The sequence below is a fragment of the Rhizopus microsporus genome, assembly GCF_002708625.1.
Source record: "Rhizopus microsporus ATCC 52813 unplaced genomic scaffold scaffold_20, whole genome shotgun sequence".
NCBI lineage: Eukaryota > Fungi > Mucoromycota > Mucoromycetes > Mucorales > Rhizopodaceae > Rhizopus > Rhizopus microsporus.
Genome location: NW_019671935.1, coordinates 251,261 through 271,780, shown reverse-complemented (window position 1 = coordinate 271,780; position 20,520 = coordinate 251,261). Strand labels below are relative to the sequence as shown.

Below are 20,520 nucleotides of genomic sequence, written 5' to 3'. Positions count from 1 at the left end.
TAATGTGAAGTTGTATAGTGACGCCACATGTAGTGCCCCAAGGAAGCGCCTGTAGCATTAGACTATTTTTGAGTGTATTTTTGAGTGCACTAAGTGTTTGCTCTGATCAAAAATCTTTATTTTTCACATTTAATTAAAATAAACCCACGTGTGTCCGTGTTACGATATTTACCAAGCCAAAAAAAAAAGAAAGAAAGGCTGCGGATGCAAGTCTCTTTTTAAAAAAAGTATATCACTACACGGTTTATTCCCTTAATCTATTATTTATCAGTCATAAAGGATTAGTTTTAAAGTATAACAGTATCACAACAAGTTTTGTATATTCTCTTGCAATCTTCACGTTTATTTTCTGACATTCAATCTATCTCTATGGTAACATCATTACTATGTATTAAATAAAATGACTATAAGACATATATTCTGTTGTATCTATCATCATTCTTGTTTTATTTAACCTTTTTGTTTGTAAAGTCTAGAATGAAATTTGGTAAAATGATCGAAATTTAGTTGTTTATTGGTTAAATTCAGTGACCGCTTGGTCAATGTTGTTTTTATCATATCCTTTGTCTCTCTTTTTTTTTTTCTTTCTTTCTTTATCCTCTCCCTTTTTTCTTTCTATTTATTTCTCTTTCTTTCTCCTCTCCTTTTCCTTTTTTTTTTTCTTTATATTTCATAAAATGGTGTCAGCATCTTTTCTATTTGGTTATTTTATAGGTGGAATAACATTCTTTCCAATAATGATCATCATCACATGCGCTATATATTTTATTTTAAGCAAACTAATAATACCAATCTATAACCGATTATCCTACAAGAAGCATTATAGCAATAATAACAACAATGCCAATTCTAATCAAGGCCCAGTAAATGACGAGAATACGAGCAACCAATTATATAAAGTGGGATGGTTGAAAGTGCATAAAGATGATATAATCGACGATGACGATACGTCATCTATTGGGGATATTGTCGCTTCATATATAAGGAATAACAACCATCAGAACAGCCGGTTATACTTTTCAGTATTAAAATACAATACACTTTATCTATATGACTCAGAGAAACAGTTGGACTGTAAAGGTGTCATCATCTTGAGTGACTGCAAGGTATCCATTCACCCACCAGGATTACAAGATTTTGAACTATTTTCAAAACCTCAGCATATAAAACTCGAAAACAGCAATAACAATCAAACATATTATATCAATTGTAGACGATGCATCGAAAAAGAAGACTGGTATTTTACTTTTATTCGTGCTTCCAAAACAACATCACCTTCATTTACCATCAAAAAGGACAATACCCACTTTGACCAATCATCCATGAATCAGTTGATCACGGCTATCCATAGTGATGAATACCACTTTCAGACCCAATGGTTCAATGCTATACTTGGTCGTATTTTCCTTTCTGTCTATAGAACTCAAGATATCAAGGACGCTCTCTATAAAAAAATTGTTTCAAAGTTGGACAAAATTAATGCAAAAAGACCGCCATTTTTGGGTGAAATCACTGTCAGATCGGTTGATCCTGGTCATTCGATACCTCGTATCACTCATCCCAAACTGCTCGGAATTAGCCCTAGTGGTGAACTGTCTGCTGAAGCCAACTTACATTATGACGGATGTATCCGAATTGAGATCGAAACGGTGCTCAAGTGGAAATATTCTGATCGACTGCGCCCCTTTACTATCGATATCATCTTGGCAATCACGTTGGAAGAAATTCAAGGAAAAGTACTAATGAAAATTAAGGAACCCCCAACCAACCGAATTTGGTATGCTTTTCATGAACCACCCAAGATGAAATGGAAGGTAGAACCCGTCGTCTGGGAGAAACGTGTAGGTTACTCGGTGGTTGTCAAAGCAATTGAAACAAAGATTCAAGAATTTATTGTTGAAACAATGGTTTTGCCTAACTTTGATGATATCATCTTCTTCCCAATGAATGGGGAAGGTGGCATCTTTGAACAGCAAGAAGAACAAGTTCAGGAATTGCCTAATAAAGAAGACAAAACAATAGCAAAAGAAGAATGTGTGTTACAGAATGACACCAAAAAAGAACTTCCCATGCATAGATTAAAACTAGATGAAGATTTATTAACTACCGCAAAGGCTCTACCAGAACTATTTCAACAACAACAACAACAACAACAAACAGTGAAATCTACTCCTGCAGAGCAAGAGTTTTATCATTTTGCTTTATCTACTTCTCCACCTGAAGATGCATCCATTTGTTCATCATTGTCATCGAATATGGATGATTCACTCCAAACGATAGATTCAAAAAGCTCACTTGGCATTCAGCAGACTGAATCAAAAGAGAGTATAACAAGTGACACATCCAGCCATGTTGTCCGACTAAGAAAGTCTAGTTCATTAGCATTACTCAACAAAGCCAAAACATGTGCATCAACCGCTGTTAATATTTCACCTGCCATGGCTCACAAAGATAAAAAGGACATCATAGATCAAGGCTCCTCTATTGCATTTGTTTAATCTCATTTCTTTTATACATTGATAATAAAACATCATCGCATTCATATATATAGATATATATTATACAGCAACATAGCCTCCACCTCCACGACGACGAGACATGATGGAATCAATGATATGTGCGATCAAGTCCTAAAGTAGAATAATCATGAGTATATATTACTATCTATTTTTTTTTTTCTTCTTACCCTAATAAGATAAGGTAGATCAAGCCAGAACTCTTTTTTTTTTTAAGGAGAAGTGTCAGTTTCAAAAGTGTACTACACTTTTTATATTTCTTACCTCTATGAGGAATAAGATCCAAGCCTCGGGCATTATACACTCTATAGTTGTAGAACGCACCACCAATAAAGTAAACAGCAAGCAAGACAAATATACTAAAGAGAGCGGTTTAGAAATGTTCTAAATGAATCCTATCTATACTCACATTGTAAAGAAGATGCGAATACCAGACATGCCTTCCTTCTTTGGTTCTTCATTTCCTCCTTGATGACCACCATCATCAGGTTTCTTTTCCTGAGGTTCTGTACTATTGGATATCAGGTCAACTGCCTCTTTTTTTTTACACTTTTTTGATCACTTACGCGCATGCAAATACGGTTTTCCATTGAAGTGTCAATACGTTATTATGGAAAGAGACAATAGTTGGTTCTGTAGGCTTATCCTATAATCGTTATTAGCCATTCATCCATCTTTTTAGATCAAATCTTGAATACCTCACGAGATTGAGATGTATCACATTCTAATGTGATAAGCGCGCTCTGACCATTATCACCACCAGATAAAGCCAAGGAATATTGGTATCCATCTAAGAAGCGCCCAATGTCAACATATACATATATATACTATACTTTTGTTGTTGTCTTTTCTTACTCTTTGTACTGTCTGCTTCAGATTTTACGGGTTTAAACTCGGCATCAAGCTTTGATCTAGGAAAAGCAATGAATAACCTCTCTCTCTTTTTTTTATATAATTTACTTTTCAAAATCGCCAGCAATGGTGTGTACTTCGGCTACAAAGTCTTTGTTATCTTGATTATAAACAACCTTTTGACAAATGTACTATAAGCGAGATTAGTGTTTTTGTATATTTTTATACGTCATTAAAACTTTACTGTCCCCTTTTTGCATTGAAATTGGCTTTCTTTAGAAATTGGAAGAGCATCACACATATTTATCTGAGTGATGACTGATCGGGTTGAAGGGGGTGTACTTGTATTCTGATAGAGTGTAAATTCTCTTTTTAATCCTGGTCAGCTTTGTTATATAATACGTGCACAACAAAAAACGTTACTGGTTTAGTTTGGATAAATCAAGTACCAAAGACTTGTCTCCGATCGGCTTATAACCCGAATTACAGTAATTCTGCAAGGCAAAGGCACTTGAATAGAATAATAGACCTAATGCAAAGGCTGTCTTCATCCCTATTTTATATAAAGAAAAAGAAAAAGAAAAGGTACAAAAATGTTACACGGTTTATCCTTTATGAAAGCTAGATCATTTCGATTGGCAATTTTATGTGGCGCTGACTTGATCAGTCAGATCACTCTTGAAATAAAGATTTTGATGTAGTATATAAATTTATGAACTGCCAGGCGGTATATCCCCATTCAATTTCTTTTGCTTATAGCAACAGCTATAAATTGTTACTATGACGTTATACAGTTGATGCAGGTATAGTATAAGTTGCGGAAGTTTGTCCATCGACAGTGGGAGACAGAAATAATCTAATTCTGCCATTGTCAACACGTTACCCTTTAATTCGCTAATATGAAATTAGAGGTTTGTTCCTAATGTTAAGATTTAGTATACAAATTTATCGTGGAACATCAATATATATATATATATAGTAAACTTTACCAACTATCACTACTTGAAAGATATGCTTCAGCTTGTACTTTGTTGTTGCAGCCTTGAAAAACACACTCAAACGATATAGACCCGTATTGATCTACTTACAAGCTTTTACGAATATCTTTTATATTTGAAGTAACAAAGTCATCCAAGTCTGGATGGCTGTTGTATTCAGCTTTGTTTTTGTAAAAAGGTGGTTAAGTCGATAGCTTGCGAATTAGATTCTTCGTTGGAAAGAAAAGAAGAATATTATTAAAATAAGACGCGTGTACATTTTATAGGGAATGTTAATGCTGTCAGCATGATTTAATGTAGTAGATTCCCTTCTAGTGGCCGAGGAAGAGGAACTGATGGTGGACACCAAGGATGGCTGATTATTTTGGCCGTCTTCTTGATGTTCTTGCTCTCTTTGAGTCCAATAATTTTTGGTTTCTTTACCTTTGCGTCATTTATCATAATTTTGAAGTATCCTTGACTTCTGATCACCGTCTTTCATAAATTTCATTGTTTCCTTGAATCGAATTTTTGCTCTTTTATCGTAGGTCGCGAAAAGAAATTAAAAAAATCAAGAAAACAATTATCGTTGTAATTTTTTCTTGGCTCATTTTTATTTTTTCGAGTGTACTAATAGTGTATTGTCGAAAAAAGAGAGGGAGGAGAATCATGAAGAAGATGATAGGATTAATTTATACAAAATGTTACATGAATTATTCTTTATGAAGGTGCTCTAGTTCATTTGCTCTCTTATTCTTTGGAAGTCCACCTCCAGGTTGATTCCAAGATAAATATGATTCATCACCCAGTTTCCTAGGTTTGTAAATGAATTAATATAGGTTACATATCATCTAACCATCTTACCTTGGTTTGATTAACTGTCTTAGACTAAACACAATACCTAATAATATACAGATGGCACCAATGGCCATATATGCAATACCCAAGTATGGGTTTCGACCACCTAATGGAGTAGTTGTCGATAAGACTAACCATTTCGTACCACTGTACTGAAGTGTATCAAAATCTGACAAGAGAGATTCAATAAAGAGATAAAAAGAGCACTATGCACACTTACTCATATCAATCGTTACTCTCCAACGACCAGCAGGCAAATCACTCGAGTCATTTCTTCCCCAAATCTTGCGGAAATCAGGAAGGGCAGCGACATGCATCCAAACCATGAAATGCTCATCTTGAGACAAGTTTGGAGGAGGGTATTCTGCCGTGTACTGGCCATTAGGATAGCGATTAGCCCAGTTGGGAGGTGGTACAATGTCTGACAGGGGATATTTTGTAGGACCGTACTTCTTTTTATCTGATGGCCAAGCGATATTATTGGAAGAAAAGGAGTAGATGAGCGAAGGATGGTCAATGGATGTGAAATTGGATACAGTGTCTACTCAAGATTATATCAGTGTGTACGCTCTCTCTATATATATTTGAAACATACCGTTAAACATCGAATTGGCTATTAATCCGCATGGATATATCACTTTTCCGTTAGAGTAAGCCAAAGGGTCACAATCTGTATGTAGAGTGGTCGAAGAGACGACCTCGCCCAGCAGTTGACTCGAGTCAAAATTCTTTATGTATTGACGATGATTTTGATAAAAGTTGGTTAATCGATAGTACATATAAACAGGACCCTTCATAGTCGTTGGCACAGTAAAGTCTAATGTACAACGTGGAACGGTCAATTGGTTAGGATTTCCCCAGTTTGGGTTCAAAAAGGTCGATTCATTAGAGTAATGATATGCTGGTGGTTCCATCTCGGTTAGATTGACTGTCTTGTCCGATAATTGATATTCATATAATTCAGGAACAAGATACACTGGATTTGGATACTGTCGACAGTAAGAGTAATTGATCATAATTTCATCAACCTGCAAGAGAGATAAAAAGGCAATAAGCATTCATTTTTATTCATTCTCTTTTTACTTACTCTATTACTAGACCACCAAAGTAGGCCTCCTGCCGGGCAAAAGATGATACCGATGATAAACAAGGTAGGTAACACTGTCTTTGGAATCATCACTGGTTGCCAAGCTGGTAGTTTCTGTTGTTGAAATGGGCCATCTATATTCCCATTTTTTATTTAGTTACAACATTAATTCTGCTTCTCTATTCAATGTACCACGAGGTCTACGAGACTTTGTCTTTTCCTGCTCGGATGTCTCATCGTTTTCTTTTGTCATTTCTTTCAAATTATGAAAAACAAAGAAAAAAAGACAAAGAAAGAGCTAAAAAGTGTTACACGTTTATTCTTGCCCAATAAGAACATCTTATCAAAGACAAGCCAGGAAGTACTGATTTCCTTTTTGGGACACTCCAGAAAATGCATCACATTACAAAGCCTCACACGAAAAAAAAAAAAAGAGAAGGGCTTTGTATTAAGTTTATAAGGAAAGTAGAGGCTTTGATAAATACCAACTATATACTTTATGTCTTCTTTTAAAGTCCATTGATAGAGCGTGAGGGGGTTCATTCCTATTAGAAGTAAAGGGCTAATATTGTCCTGGTTAGCTTTCCTTACTGTTGAAGATGATTGCAGCTAGTAAGAACTACCTTGCATTGCTGTATCAACTAATTGCATCATTATAGGTACTGTAATGTCCCCTTCATTAAGTTCCATTGTCGCTTTCGGGTCATAGGGTTAATAAGACTTATTTCGATGAAACCCAATTTGTGCGAGGAAAACTGAACGTAAGATCTGCTTGTGAAGTTGAATTCTTACGGTTGATCTTGCTAATAGATCCAGTCAGTCTGCATTGATTCATATTTTCAAAAGAAGATTACTGTCAGTGTCCCTATGCTAAAGTAAGTTTGTCAAGTGAGCTAACTTTACTGTGAATAACATATCTTACGTTTCCATGGTCATACAGCTTAATCTTCGATTCGTCTATATGAATCAGTGAATTTCGTACAGTTCTTATTATAATTGTAAAGTCAATATACTTTTAAAAGTGAACGTCATCACGTTATTTACTATACAGGTGTGCTATTTTAGTACCTAAACAACATCGCGTCGTACTGTTTATCTTTAGAATAGCTTCACAGCGATAAGATGACTATTATTAGTGGGTTAACTATCGAAAATGCTACGCTTTTCAAAAATAGGCGTTGATGGATAGTGACTTTTTGGTCGCGTTGTTACTGTTAAAGATTAAAAAAGTAAGGACACGCAAATCAAAAAAATATGTTAAAAGAGTCCGAAACTCCCCAATAGACGCACAAATATGCATGCTACTCTATTTTCTGCACCAATCATAAAAGGGTGGTGATTCACTATAATACATGTCTAAATATATATTCTGCTTAGACTCCAGAACAAATAAAAGGTGGGAAAAAACTGAAAGTGGGACTATAAAAAGATACAAATCTATCTTTTTCTCTCTCTTCTTTCTTTCTTTTTCTCTTTTACATATATATCAATGAGAAACCTGTCAGAGGCGGTCAAAGTAACTGAGGCCTGGGAGACGTTCATCAAACAAAAGTATGGACACAACCATTCAAGTAAAGAGACAAGTGACTTCCGTGATTATCAACTTGCAAGTAAGGTACAGCCCACTGTAGAAAATTTCTACAAGGAAAATCATGAAAGGCAAACCTTGGAGCATGTATTGGACAAGAAGAAAATGTATGAAAGCTTAACACATGGTGAAATGAGTATCTGGGAGGCCCTTGAACTAATGAACACATTGGTGGATGAGTCTGATCCTGATACCCAAATGCCACAAATCATGCATGCTCTTCAATCGGCCGAAGCCGCAAGAAAAGATAACCAGCCGAGATGGATGATATTGACTTGCTTGATTCATGATCTTGGCAAATACTTATTCTTCCTTGGCGAACCACAGTGGACAGTAAGTCTCTCGCTTTATTATTTAGTTTTTATCTAACAAATCCAAAATAGGTTGTGGGGGACACCTTTCCCGTTGGCTGTAAATTCTCGGAGAAAATTGTTTATTCCAAATACTTTGAGAAGAACCCTGACTATTTCCGTCAAGAGTATTCCACTCTGCATGGTATCTACTCTCCTCACTGTGGCTTGGATCAAGTGCATATGAGTTACGGTCATGATGAATACCTCTATCACGTTACCAAGGACTATTTACCCCCTGAAGCCTCTTATGTTATTCGTTATCATTCATTCTACCCTTGTCACACAGAGGGACAGTATTCATGGTTACTGAATCAGTACGACGTGGAGATGATGAAGTGGGTCAAAGTATTTAATCAATATGACCTTTATTCTAAGGCAGAGGATGAACCGGATGTTGAAGCCTTGAAACCATTTTACCAAGAGTTGATTCGTGAGTTCTTTCCTGAAAAGATCAAGTGGTAAAATAGATAATAAACATATTCTTTTTTTTTTATTTCTCAATTGGATCGTTACCATAACAATTTATAAACCAAGGATAAGAATCGAGAGTGTCGGTTTAGAAATGGGACTTTTTTTTTATTTAATTGTGCGGATGCCCTCTTTTTCTTTTTTTCTTTTTCTGTAATGAGCTCTTTTTATATTCGTCTGCCTGAAAAATACAAGAATAAATCAGTTCAAGCATACCTGGACGATCTCTTGGAGTTTTACAACGAGTATTTTTGGTTGATCCATGTCTTGCCCTTTAATTTCATTACACATCGTCAATGGGATCAGTTTGATGTAGAATGGAGAAATGCATTAATGTTATTTATGGAACAAGCTGGAGATAACTGGGCAAAAGCTTTATTAGAATCTATTTTGAATACAAACGATTATGTAAAGTGTAAAACCATGTCTTCTTGTCAATGACGCCCAACAATTCAATAGTCCATTTGGCCAGAATCTCTAAGAAATTATATAGAAAAGACAAGAGATCTATCGTTACCTAGAAGTATATATAAAAGTAGAAAGAAAAAAGATGTTGAATATTGATGTCTTGCACTTAGATGAAGAACCTTTTCAAAACGATCAAGCAAATATCAGTAAACAGATCTTGGGAGGAATGAGCGATAAAAAGATTCATGAGGTAGAGCTGATGGGGCAGCTAATCAAACAAGTAGCAAACGAAAGGGGCATCACATCCGTTATCGATCTTGGTTCTGGACAAGGCTATCTATCTCGTGCATTGGCTTTCGATCATGGATTTGACGTAGTAGCTGTTGACATGTCCGAGATACAGACAAAGGGCGCTATTCGATTTGATGAAAAGGCAAAAAAGCAAGCACGAGACAAGAGTGAGATGTCTATAAAACATGTTACTGAAAAGGTAACTCCAGAAAATGTATCTCAGGTACTTGCCAGCACTGGATTAGATGGTAACAAAAAGTGGTTAGTGACCGGCCTACATACATGTGGAGATCTATCACCTACCATCTTTCGTTTATTTACAGAAAGTGACAAGATTTCTTGCATGGTCAACGTAGGCTGTTGTTATAATGCACTGACATCTTCTGGTTTCCCTATGAGCAGCTTGCTTAGAGAGAAAAAGATGGAGTTGAAATCGACTGCTCGTGTGCTCGCCTGTCATTCTCCCTCTCGTTGGTTAGAAGGAGAACCATGTATAGAAGCATTTGATAATTACTTTTTCCGCGCTTTACTTCAGGCATGTCATCTTTGACGATTCATAAATACATTCTATTCACTATTTCTATAGGAGATGCTTGTCGAGAGAGAATTATCTGATATCAATGACCCGCCTATCCTTGGGAGAATCAAACAAAACAAAGAGTTTACTTCATTTGTAGCAGCATCATTAAAAAGACTGAAATTACCACCCGATACAATCACAGAGCAAGAAGCAAGAGATCATTACCTAAAGGCAAAAGAAAAGCAGGCTGATAAACAGTTTGTTACCCTTTGGACTTTGAGAGCTTTGTTAGCATCTATTGTTGAAAGCATTATCCTTGTGGATAGATGGCTATACCTTGAAGAATCTGTCAGTTCATTGGAGAATAGTCAACATAAGGGAGTATGGGCATATCCACTGTTTGATCAAGTAGCATCACCAAGAAATGTAGTTTATGTAGCTTCGAAATAAGATCATAGAATAAAGTATGTCGTGGACATCCAAATTAAAAGTCTGTGCTCTTGAGCTATCATACTGAGATCGATCTTTATAAATACTATTCGAGTAGGGAGGCATTCTCACAAATGTGAAGGATGATAAATCTTACAAAGAATCTCTCCGACTTTGTGAGACACAACTTGTAGTTTGTCAATTCAGTCAGTGATATGACTCAATTTACCTTGGTATCAATTCTTTAAAGCAACTGAGCCTCACTGTGAGATTACGAAGAATGGTATATACATATACACTATTAAACTTCAAGTTTGCAACATCCCCTATCATGAAGCTTATAATTTAAAAGCCGTATCCCAATTTTATATCACGTAATAAACTATTGATAAAGCTTCCATTTTTAAAGGATATATTCTACATGATGTAATGCTGAAGAATACTTAACCAAGGTACTAAACGGGAAATTGCGGAGTGGTGCAATAGATGTGTGTTACATGCAACTCAAGGAGACTTTAATGCACCAAAGATAAAGTTGGTGATTGAAGATAAAATGGCTCTCAAACCATGCGCTTTTATTTTCAGGCTCTATAAAATAAACTGCTCTTCTATTATTATTTCATGTGTATATCTATAGGCGCTAGATGTCTACACTAAATACACATAGGATAATAAAGAGTACTGAGAGCTTCACTTTGAACTTGTGTAAGCCTATCGGGTCTTGTAGGCTTACTGCAAATCTTTTTCCGGACGAGGGTAAAAAAAAAAATTGCAGGTTTATGAATCATCTAAAACGTTATGAAGTCATGATATCACCCAAATATAAAACATGTCATCTGCCTTTGTTTTCTTTTCTTTATCATCTAAATGACTATCGAGCTTTATTCCACAAACTACTTCTTGGCTTGTACACTTGGCGGCATACTTGCTTGCGGGTACATTATACTTTTTCTTTTTTTTTATGTTTACACTCATGCTTATAAACATAGGCCAACTCATTCGTTTGTGACTCCCTTAGACTTGGTCAAGTGTCGTAACCAAGTAAGTGTGATAAAGCAGTAACAGAACAAAAATTAACATATAGAAAGGTAAAACCTGGCTTGTACAAGAGTGTATTTGATGGTTGGAAAACGATTGCCAAGAATGAAGGCATCGGTGGTGTATTCACCGGCGTGGGCCCTACTGCCATTGGTTATTCACTCCAAGGCGCCGGTAAATACGGTCTTTATGAAGTTTTCAAGTATAGATATGCAAATCTTGTTGGAGAAGAAAATGCTCACAAATATCGTACTCTGTTATACCTTGGCGCTTCCGCCTCTGCTGAATTCTTTGCTGATATTCTTTTATGTCCTATGGAAGCACTAAAAGTAAAGATGCAAACAACCGTTCCACCCTTTGCGAAAACAACAGGGGAAGGATTTAAAAAGATCATAAGTACTGAGGGATATCTTGGGTTCTACAAGGGTATTGTCCCTCTTTGGTGTCGTCAGGTAATGAACGTGTCTATGGGAATTGTCGTGTTTTATAACAATTACTTGTAAAGGTACCTTATACTATGGTTAAATTTGCATCCTTTGAAAGGACTGTCGAGTTCCTTTATAAAACGTTCTTACCCAAGCCCAAGTCAGAATACAACAAGCTTCAGCAGGTAATTCAAATAAAAAGAGCTCCTTATACATTCTTACATTTGAATGATAGCTTGGTGTTAGTTTTTCAGGTGGCTATATCGCTGGTGTCTTTTGTGCCCTAGTGTCGCATCCAGCCGATGTGCTCGTATCCAAGTTGAATAATCTCCCCAAGACTGAAGCAGGACAAAAGCAAGTCACTGCCATGGACGTTGCTAAACAGTTAGGCTGGAAGGGACTATGGACAGGATTAGGTCCTCGTATAGTAATGATTGGTACATTAACAGGCTTGCAATGGTTGTTCTATGATACATTCAAGGTCTATGTCGGTCTTCCGACGACAGGCGGAGGAGAAGAACAAAAGAAGGAAAAATAAATGTTATTATTAATGCATGACTTTTTTTTTTTTTTTCGTCTTTTCTTTCTTTCTTTATTTTTACTGAATGTTGCCACCTCCAAACCAAGATCTCGAGTCACTATGCTATTTAGAGACTATGTAAACATTCCTTTATTGTTTTTTGCAATCATGACTCATTCATTATAGGTTTCAAGAGTATGGCTTTGACGACGGATTTAGAGATGGAGAGCAATCAGGCGAGTTGGAAGGTCGTATATTTGGCTGCGAAAAGGCATTTGATTTAGGAAAAGAAATTGGATTTTATGCGGGCTGTGTAGACATGTGGACTCAACTATCAATAGACCATCCAGATATGATATCATCCAAGTAAGAATAGATAAAATAGTGTCTTCCTTTAATAACAATATGTGCAGAGTATTAAAACAACTGGAAAGCCTGCAGAGGCTGATTGATCAATTTCCCGACTACAATGATCATGATGTAGATTTGTTTGCCCTGAGAGATAAAATGAAGAATAAGCTACGAGTGATCAGTTCCCTGTTGGGAGTGCAACAAAGATATTCAAATGAGGAAAAGCCAAAGATGAGTTATTAAAATTGTGTATATTGTAAATAAATGATGATCATTGAAGTTTAAAGGAAAGATGAATGCATGTCACAGTGTTATTATCTTGGTCAGAGATACGAATGTTACCATCGAGTGGTAATTTGGGTAATTCTTTAGGTATCCATGCTATTGATATCATGTTAGTTGTATAGTTATGGACTGATAATAGCTATGTATATAACCTGTTGCATCCAAGTCGAGATCACCAGCAGAAAGTGGGCATGATTTATGGCCCATAATATCTGATGCCAAGACAGTGCAGAGGTCGAGTTGCTTCTTAATCTTAATCATTGACATAATACTCAAATCAATATCCACTTTCCCACCAGTAACATCTTTTACTATAGAATGTGTTTTAAAATAAAGTATCATAATTTATAAGTGATAAATTACATAGGTTGCCTTGTACTTGTACACTAATATCACTTCCTGTCCTAGGTGTCTCTGGTGATATATGTACTCCATTTCGATATCCTACTAACAGATGGCTGGAAGGATCACCACACAATGACCATATAGCTCCATGGTCATCAGGTGCCATAAATGGTTTTTGTGCATCTAGAGACATTACAATCAAGGGTAAGCCTAGTGAAGCCAACAATAAGGCCAACTTCATATTGTTTATATACTGAAGAAGAAAAAGAAAAAAGAAAAAGAAAAAAAAGAGTTTATTGGTTTTGTTTTCCATTTTGGTAACAATTCCAAATATGGCTAACAATGATCATTACGTTATGACGCGTGTGAGTGTATGGTAAGGGGAAGGGAAGAAAAAAGATAAGGGGAAAAGGATCACATATAAAAATATACATATAAATAGTAAATGATTAACAGAGGCCTTTATTACTTTACTGTCAACAGTAACTGAACAACAATACAGGGTTTTACTCTAGAATTAGACATGTTACAAAATGTCAGCGCAAGATGCTAGATATAAAGAAAGTATGTATTATATCCGTGCATTATAATATTATAGTGATATACTAACTTTGAGTATAGCAATTTCCAAATGCCTTACTGAATTAAAGAATGAAAATGATGTAGTATATTGGCCAGTATTTGTGGTAGCATTTAAAAAAGAAATTGTCAATGATTATTATGAAAAATATAACGAACATCAATTCAGAAGCATATGATTGAGGTGTGTAAAAGCTGTGGCAGAAGATATGAAGATTAAACTTAATACAAGATATGATAATTGGCTCATAATTAAAAAGTTGATTGAAAATAAAGATGGTTTGGGACCATCCACTTCATCCAGTACTTCCCAGTATAGTGATATGGAATCGCGACGCTCAAGTGACACTCAGTTTTGCTCAAGCAGTATAAGCAAATTAGGATACAAGCTCACCCTTGCTGAGAAAAAAGACATAAAGAAAATGTACTGTGATCTCAATTGTAAATGGCAGCTTTCTTCAGGAAGACATGTCGAAAATATTATGTAGGAATTCACTTCACAATTGAAATATGAACAGTAGGTGTGATATCGATGCTTTTTTAAATCACCTTCTAGCCATATTTTTAGCCCTGCATGTTCATTAATATTAGATGTTGATGATGTACACTGGGTTGATATCTTTTCTCCAAAAGAGTTTCAAGAGATACGAGCACTCACACAGCCTACAAAAAGCATTCAATTTCCAAACAGTATGAAAAGTTTTCTGGAGAAAATTCCCAAAGTTCAAATATCAAAGATGTTTTTTTTTTTTTTTTTTTTTTTTTTTACATTTGAACAACCTAATAGTCAATCCTTACCAAAGTAGGGACCTATATTGGTTAAAAATGACTCTGCAGCAAGCAGCAGACCTATTCGTGACAGGCTACCTTCCTGTAACTGATCAACAGGAAAGGGACATAATAAGACGAGTCTGGGGGGTTCATAGATACAGCATATGATGCTAGTGAACTCACCATGCGCAGGTATAGTAACAGATGCTATTCAATAATTAACATGAATTCAAATAATAAATATAGTGAGAAAACAAGTTACTCCTGCCTATTAGGCAATAACAAAAAAAAGGAAGTTGGCAGCTGCAACCATGATGTCCAGACAGGCTGCTGGGGAAATTCCGGACATGCTTGTGTTTTATAACAGATACGAGTTTGGGCTGCTGAGGTGAGCAAAGTAGAAACTGATAACACGAAAGAGAAAAATGATGCCTCACTTAAGTTACTGAAGATTATGAAGTCAATGCTGGTGAACCTCGTCAAGTCTGCATCTCACGAACGTCATAACTTGAAAATCGTTGGCATGTTTCTTTCTGATAAGACTAAGTATATTTTACGTCAGTTGATAGTAGTAGTCTAACCTTGAATAATAACATACATGCATTTTAGGGATGAAAATAAGTTTTTTTGAACTTAGCAATCCCACAGGGCAAGTGTGCGTTGTAGAAAAAATAAATGAATTCTACTTCCCTATTCATTCCAAAGAGTTCATGAAAAGAATGACACCCCTTGTTCAACAAGTGTGGATTAATAAACTTGAAATGGAGTCTAGGTTAGAGAATGTACTACTGTCAGAGCCTCTGCCTTCATCTGAAGCAGAAGCTTCTTTAATTCCTTGTTTTGTTAGAATGAAATAAATAATACACAGTTAATGTATTCGTAATATGTCGACAACCAAGAAAGTAATAATTAAATATCAAGACTGATAATAACTAATTCAAGCTTTGACTTTTCATTTTCATTTCGATATAAAAACAAAAAACAAAAAAAACAAAAAAAAACAGTTTGCATTAACAAGCTGATCTCTATCAGCAGGGAAAACTGAGCTAATACATGTATCTAAGTAGAGGTAAGCATTTCCGCTTCATCACAGAGGTAATGTTATTATTAACCACGTCTTCATTAGTACAACTACGTAAAAACATTACGTGTATAGTACAGATTGACGCCTTACCCAGTAGAGGTAAGCGCTTCCAACTGTGACAGAGGTAATGCCGTGTTATTTTGTGAAGATGTTGATAGAAAGATAAAGAGAGAAGAGAAATTTTTTAAGGGACTTTGTGTAGTGGCTGGAAACAATAGAAACTCAGTTATCCAATGAAGTCGCCGAAAACTTATGTGATGGTTTAATCAGCCACGTCCATATTGGGACAATGTACTGGTTTATTTCCATAAAAAAAATTGCCTGCTACTTAAAATGAATAATATTCATAGCGGCTCATCACGTAAGCACTTTTCCAATTGACAGAGTTTTGAACAAATGCTTGTAGGTGCTTAAGAGGAACAGAGTTATAAGCTTCAGTAATCCGAGTAGCCAAATCTTCAGTAACTTCGAATGAGCTACGTTTGACCTTATTTTTGACAATTGCCCAAAACTGCTCTATTGGATTAAGCTCAGGAGATGATAACTGTTCATTTCCTTGCTTCTCATAGTACTGTCTAATACGGGTCAAAGTTTTTAAGTGGAATGGGATGACCTCCTCATCCCAATCCATAGCATCATTTCATTGCTCATCAACTATTCTACCTTGGCCGTCTTCGTAATAAAAACGAAGAGAGCTTTGAATAGAAAAGAAACCGACTTTTGAGAAAATGTAAACCGCCCTTTGAGGAAGTCAAAAACCGTCCTTTGGAAAAATTTACTACTCGTCCTTTTTTTTTTAAAAAAAACCCGCCTTTTGGTGCTGGAACGACTGTATGCACACATACGTCTCGTCCTCGCCATCTTATGAGTCCCGGTTGGAGTGTAGACTTGGTAAGCAATTTTCAAGCGATAGGGATGCAAAAAAAAAGAATACTCAGATATTATAAACTGCTCGTCTCAACATTTTACGACGATCAAATGAAATAGCAAGGATTTATAAGTACAACAGCATTTAGAAAAAAAAGTACATGTAGCGTGATACAGGGCATAAGTCTTAAAGGTCATTTCTATGCATAAAAATGCTCTTTAATCCGTGTTATGCCAAGAGGCTTTCACAATAAGTCAGCCAATAGATTATTTGATCAGTGTTTTTAGATGCCATACCTTGGTTGACGAGGCTCATCTTAAAATAGTAGGTATATAGGACGATGTCGTTAGAGATCACACTCAAAGCGGATCATTCTTCCAACAAGTCAAGTAGCATTCTCTTTTAGGGCATCTTGTTGTTCTCCGACTTGATTTATGAACAGAAGTGGCTTTCTGTATTTTATTATAGATATGTATTAGTCCACTAAAAAAAAAAAAACGTTAGAAGATATGTGGCCATTGCTTCAGGATTTTTCTATCCACTTTGACTGAAATTCGATGAATATTGTTTTGCAATACCAATGGCTTCGGACTGCGTTACTTTGTCTTGTCTGTCGTATAATCAATAGGCAGATACGTTACTGTTTCCATGTTGCTATTATTGCTGTAGGTACAAACAGGGACGTAGTAGGTATCCGCTACTACTTACGAACGTTCAGGAATGTAAAAAATCTGCCGTCAGAGTATTTTGAACATCGTGTGGTTGTAGTCTAGTCAATACCGTCTTCGATATTCTTCTGTAAACGGTCCAAGTCTTGAAACCAGGAGTTTTCGAGGTATACATTATTGTATTTTTTGAATGCATGAAGCATCTTTTCTTTTACTCTGGGAAACATGCTTTCATTCTTCTCTATCATTTCAGCGACTGCTCTATAGTCATACCAGCCATCGCCTTCAGGTCGAATGCGTACAAAACAGAATTCTTCTTGATCAATAACAAGGCAGCAGCATTTATTCTTTTTTTTTTTTGCTCAGGCAAAAAATCCGCGTCATAGACGTAGTCTGATTTAAGAAACGCTCTTGACTTATAATTACTACAGCCCTTTTCTCTTTCCTTCTGTATTACTCACTCCGTATCTTTAATACACATAAACAACAAAAGACTCATCAAGGACCTATTGCTGTGAGAAGAAGAGAAAAAAAAGCCTATGCTTATCTCTTCTTACTAGTGTCTACAGTCAATCATAATAAACGATCCGCTTCTATATCTCTTTTTTTTCTTGTTTGTGAGCAATTAAGATTGTTTATAATTAGAAAATAGCGCAAATGACACTAAGTTATCTGTTATCTCCCATGCCAAAGAAAAAAAAAAGCAAATACAAAAGAACCTGTAAGACAGTTTTGGGAAGGTCGTGAGAAACTTATCTTTATTTTATCAAAAGCTCAAGTTTATTATATGAGTAACAATAGAAATAACATAATTTACATGCTGACCTTATCAGTCAAAGAAAGATATGATTATCCAAGCGTGCGAAAATAGTGTTATATTTTCATGTAGGACAAAAGAAAAAAATTGATACTTCTTTACAACTGTCATCAATGAATGGTTATGGGATTATTGAGCGTTGCTATGGAGACTAACATGGGCAAAGTGTATATAATAGTAATTTGTAAAAAAAAAAAAAGCAGTTCATAGGCATGATCGCCCTCTAAGAGTTACTATTTATAGTAATTCCTAGTTTTTAAGGGTATGAGGATAAGAGATAAGCGTCAGTATCATTTGCAGAAAATTGTACTACTTTTTATCAGTTGTGCACATATGCATATTTGTATATATATATGTGTGTGTGTGGAGAATTCGGGATATGATAACCATGATATCTTATCTATTCCCCCTTCTTTTTGTTAATAAAAAGGGAAGCTCTAGCTTATTATTCTTTCTTTTCATTATTTCTCACGATACATTATGCAGACTGAACATAACTGTCAAGGACAATGCAATCATCATTGGACTGCTTCTATTACCAAATGTTACAACTGTCAAACAGTAACAACTCCTCTTTGGAGAAGAGATGATTCCGGAAACACCATTTGTAATGCATGTGGACTCTATTATAAATTGCACCACGTTCAAAGACCTGTGTCGATGAAGAGAACTGTTATAAAACGAAGAAAACGGTTTAGTAGCGCATCGCAGCAAATAATATTTAATCAGACGTACAAAGACACACAGCCTGACAATAAACATTTACAAAGACATGAACAAGAAAGCGAGACGCACGATGATCCTGAACTGGTATCTGCTATAGAATCCCTTTTAAAACTATCTACACAAATCGACAACTCGACCATGCTTTCTTCCCTTACCGCTGTTCTATCAACCATCTTGCTTAATCCTGCAAGATTCAAGCAAGGTCTGGAAGCAAGAAGAGAAAAGCTTCAAAGAGAGCTTGATCAAATCACTGACCTAATATCAAAGACAAGCGAAATATTAAAGTCAATAGAGTCCATCGTTTCTCTTGTAAAAAAAGATGATAGTAACAGCACTGAAAAAAGCAGTATACTGGCATCACTCATGATGCTTGGCATTGTGGATCATAGTAAAAGCAATAACAATATAAATAATAGCAGCAGCAGTAGTAATAATGACAGTAATAAAAATACATGCAAAACAAATATCCCTTCTCTAAGTGAAGCTATACCTTCGTTATATTCATTAGCATTTCCAAATAATAGCAGTAATAACAATAGCAGCAAATCATCATCTCCACATCTTTTAAATCATTCCCACATTTCCCGTACATAATAAATACATTTTTTTTTTATTAATTGTCCTTGCTTGCTTTTACTTTATCTTTTTGCATGAGCTTTTCTTGTGCTTTTCTAATTTAATAAGGGGATATTTCTTAAATTAGTACAATGATAAAGACTCTCTTGTTATCTTTCAGAGATAAGGTGTGATACGACTCTTTAGTTGGTAGCTATCGTCATAACACAGGGCTTTGCTGATTATAGAAAATAAAAAGACAAAGGCTTCTTGCTTTTGCTCATAGCTGGGTTTTATTTTCTCTCAAGTCATCTGGTACCTTGTCCTTATGCTGTTAGATATGATATCATTCATTTATTTTGAAAAGCACTTGAAAATCAACAATTTATAAGTTGCAATATTATTTAGTCTACATTTCATCGTTTAGAAACAGTCGGGTTCCATTCACCAGGAGTGAATGTATCTCCTTGTCCAGCAGGTTCTGTCGACTTGGGTTCTTCACTTTTATCTTTTTCTATTAAACATAAACCGTTGGTTTTCCTTTGCTTCATAGCCTTTTTTTTTTTTACCTTTTCGACTGCTTTCTTCCAACAGTTGCTTCTCCTTTTCTGCTTCTTGCTGTAGTTGGAGTTTTCGCTTTTTTTTGTTTAATAATCATTTGTTTATGTACTTGTTTTTATTATTACCTGTTCCCATTCCTGTTCCAAAACTTTCGCTCGTTCTTTTACTATTGACTTTCTTTTCTCGTCTTGAATTAATTCTTCAATGGTTGGAGGATAATCTCGTGTATGCCTCAGCCAGGCTTGCCACTGAACTACATTACTGTTAGCCAAGTTATTATCAGTCTGTTTTATAGTACCTGGTAATTGGTTTTCTTCAAATATTGTTAAATTGCCTCGAGGTACATTCTTCATTTGCACCCAACGTTTCATTCTACCACCTTTGTGTGATTTAGTTATAAAAATAAGTTACATTTCAACATGACTATACCTAATGGGTTTGGACAGTCCCAGTATTCGTTTCCTGATAAGTCATATCCAACAATAGCATGCTTTTTCCAAGGGAATCGAGAAGCCTTGTAGGTTAATGCTAATCGCTGCAAAAGGTTGACAGATTTTGACATGAAAGAGAGAGAGAAAAA

The 20,520-nt window shown here is 35.7% G+C and overlaps 12 protein-coding genes across 12 annotated transcripts; 7 read left to right on the top strand and 5 right to left on the bottom strand.

Annotated features, from left to right (window-relative positions):
• Positions 1 to 617: 617 nt before the first annotated feature.
• On the top strand, positions 618 to 2,498 carry RHIMIDRAFT_294790 (uncharacterized protein; the record flags this gene model as incomplete). Its single annotated transcript, XM_023614124.1, has 1 exon — positions 618 to 2,498. Exon 1 carries the CDS (start codon positions 678 to 680, stop codon positions 2,496 to 2,498), a length of 1,821 nt encoding a protein of 606 aa, XP_023462680.1. The 5' UTR covers positions 618 to 677.
• Positions 2,499 to 2,558: 60 nt separating this feature from the next.
• Positions 2,559 to 3,919, bottom strand: RHIMIDRAFT_241185 (uncharacterized protein; the record flags this gene model as incomplete). The annotated part of the gene is made up of 10 exons (XM_023609530.1): positions 2,559 to 2,630; positions 2,687 to 2,718; positions 2,781 to 2,875; positions 2,926 to 3,027; positions 3,083 to 3,162; positions 3,215 to 3,306; positions 3,372 to 3,427; positions 3,477 to 3,559; positions 3,613 to 3,736; positions 3,792 to 3,919. 10 exons carry the CDS (start codon positions 3,917 to 3,919, stop codon positions 2,559 to 2,561), a joined length of 864 nt encoding a protein of 287 aa, XP_023462679.1.
• Positions 3,920 to 5,058: 1,139 nt separating this feature from the next.
• RHIMIDRAFT_286285 (Lem3/Cdc50) lies at positions 5,059 to 6,543 on the bottom strand (the record flags this gene model as incomplete). The annotated part of the gene is made up of 7 exons (XM_023613370.1): positions 5,059 to 5,158; positions 5,210 to 5,372; positions 5,424 to 5,744; positions 5,799 to 6,104; positions 6,179 to 6,192; positions 6,232 to 6,424; positions 6,483 to 6,543. The coding sequence occupies 7 exons, from the start codon at positions 6,541 to 6,543 to the stop codon at positions 5,059 to 5,061; spliced, it is 1,158 nt and encodes a 385-aa protein (XP_023462678.1).
• Positions 6,544 to 7,779: 1,236 nt separating this feature from the next.
• RHIMIDRAFT_207256 (DUF706-domain-containing protein) lies at positions 7,780 to 8,693 on the top strand (the record flags this gene model as incomplete). The annotated part of the gene is made up of 2 exons (XM_023606972.1): positions 7,780 to 8,211; positions 8,262 to 8,693. The coding sequence occupies 2 exons, from the start codon at positions 7,780 to 7,782 to the stop codon at positions 8,691 to 8,693; spliced, it is 864 nt and encodes a 287-aa protein (XP_023462677.1).
• A 162-nt stretch (positions 8,694 to 8,855) lies between these two features.
• On the top strand, positions 8,856 to 9,948 carry RHIMIDRAFT_241182 (uncharacterized protein; the record flags this gene model as incomplete). Its single annotated transcript, XM_023609529.1, has 3 exons — positions 8,856 to 9,107; positions 9,159 to 9,222; positions 9,278 to 9,948. The coding sequence occupies 3 exons, from the start codon at positions 8,856 to 8,858 to the stop codon at positions 9,946 to 9,948; spliced, it is 987 nt and encodes a 328-aa protein (XP_023462676.1).
• Positions 9,949 to 9,987: 39 nt separating this feature from the next.
• On the top strand, positions 9,988 to 10,368 carry RHIMIDRAFT_241181 (uncharacterized protein; the record flags this gene model as incomplete). Its single annotated transcript, XM_023609528.1, has 1 exon — positions 9,988 to 10,368. One exon carries the CDS (start codon positions 9,988 to 9,990, stop codon positions 10,366 to 10,368), a length of 381 nt encoding a protein of 126 aa, XP_023462675.1.
• An 846-nt stretch (positions 10,369 to 11,214) lies between these two features.
• RHIMIDRAFT_286283 (mitochondrial inorganic phosphate transporter) lies at positions 11,215 to 12,348 on the top strand (the record flags this gene model as incomplete). The annotated part of the gene is made up of 5 exons (XM_023613369.1): positions 11,215 to 11,282; positions 11,337 to 11,388; positions 11,436 to 11,837; positions 11,891 to 11,995; positions 12,046 to 12,348. 5 exons carry the CDS (start codon positions 11,215 to 11,217, stop codon positions 12,346 to 12,348), a joined length of 930 nt encoding a protein of 309 aa, XP_023462674.1.
• Positions 12,349 to 12,415: 67 nt separating this feature from the next.
• On the top strand, positions 12,416 to 12,924 carry RHIMIDRAFT_241179 (DUF1715-domain-containing protein; the record flags this gene model as incomplete). The annotated part of the gene is made up of 3 exons (XM_023609527.1): positions 12,416 to 12,468; positions 12,517 to 12,696; positions 12,744 to 12,924. 3 exons carry the CDS (start codon positions 12,416 to 12,418, stop codon positions 12,922 to 12,924), a joined length of 414 nt encoding a protein of 137 aa, XP_023462673.1.
• Positions 12,925 to 12,952: 28 nt separating this feature from the next.
• RHIMIDRAFT_241178 (uncharacterized protein) lies at positions 12,953 to 13,552 on the bottom strand (the record flags this gene model as incomplete). The annotated part of the gene is made up of 3 exons (XM_023609526.1): positions 12,953 to 13,062; positions 13,119 to 13,277; positions 13,330 to 13,552. 3 exons carry the CDS (start codon positions 13,550 to 13,552, stop codon positions 12,953 to 12,955), a joined length of 492 nt encoding a protein of 163 aa, XP_023462672.1.
• Positions 13,553 to 16,042: 2,490 nt separating this feature from the next.
• RHIMIDRAFT_267294 (uncharacterized protein) lies at positions 16,043 to 16,829 on the bottom strand. The gene has a single exon (XM_023611985.1). The coding sequence runs from the start codon at positions 16,374 to 16,376 to the stop codon at positions 16,074 to 16,076; it is 303 nt and encodes a 100-aa protein (XP_023462671.1). The 5' UTR covers positions 16,377 to 16,829; the 3' UTR covers positions 16,043 to 16,073.
• A 1,749-nt stretch (positions 16,830 to 18,578) lies between these two features.
• Positions 18,579 to 18,791, top strand: RHIMIDRAFT_207242 (glucocorticoid receptor-like (DNA-binding domain); the record flags this gene model as incomplete). The annotated part of the gene is made up of 1 exon (XM_023606971.1): positions 18,579 to 18,791. A coding segment is annotated over one exon (213 nt), but the record flags the coding sequence as incomplete, so codon positions are not given.
• Positions 18,792 to 19,795: 1,004 nt separating this feature from the next.
• On the bottom strand, positions 19,796 to 20,502 carry RHIMIDRAFT_241175 (uncharacterized protein; the record flags this gene model as incomplete). The annotated part of the gene is made up of 5 exons (XM_023609525.1): positions 19,796 to 19,893; positions 19,949 to 20,015; positions 20,066 to 20,193; positions 20,239 to 20,319; positions 20,370 to 20,502. The coding sequence occupies 5 exons, from the start codon at positions 20,500 to 20,502 to the stop codon at positions 19,796 to 19,798; spliced, it is 507 nt and encodes a 168-aa protein (XP_023462669.1).
• Positions 20,503 to 20,520: the final 18 nt, after the last annotated feature.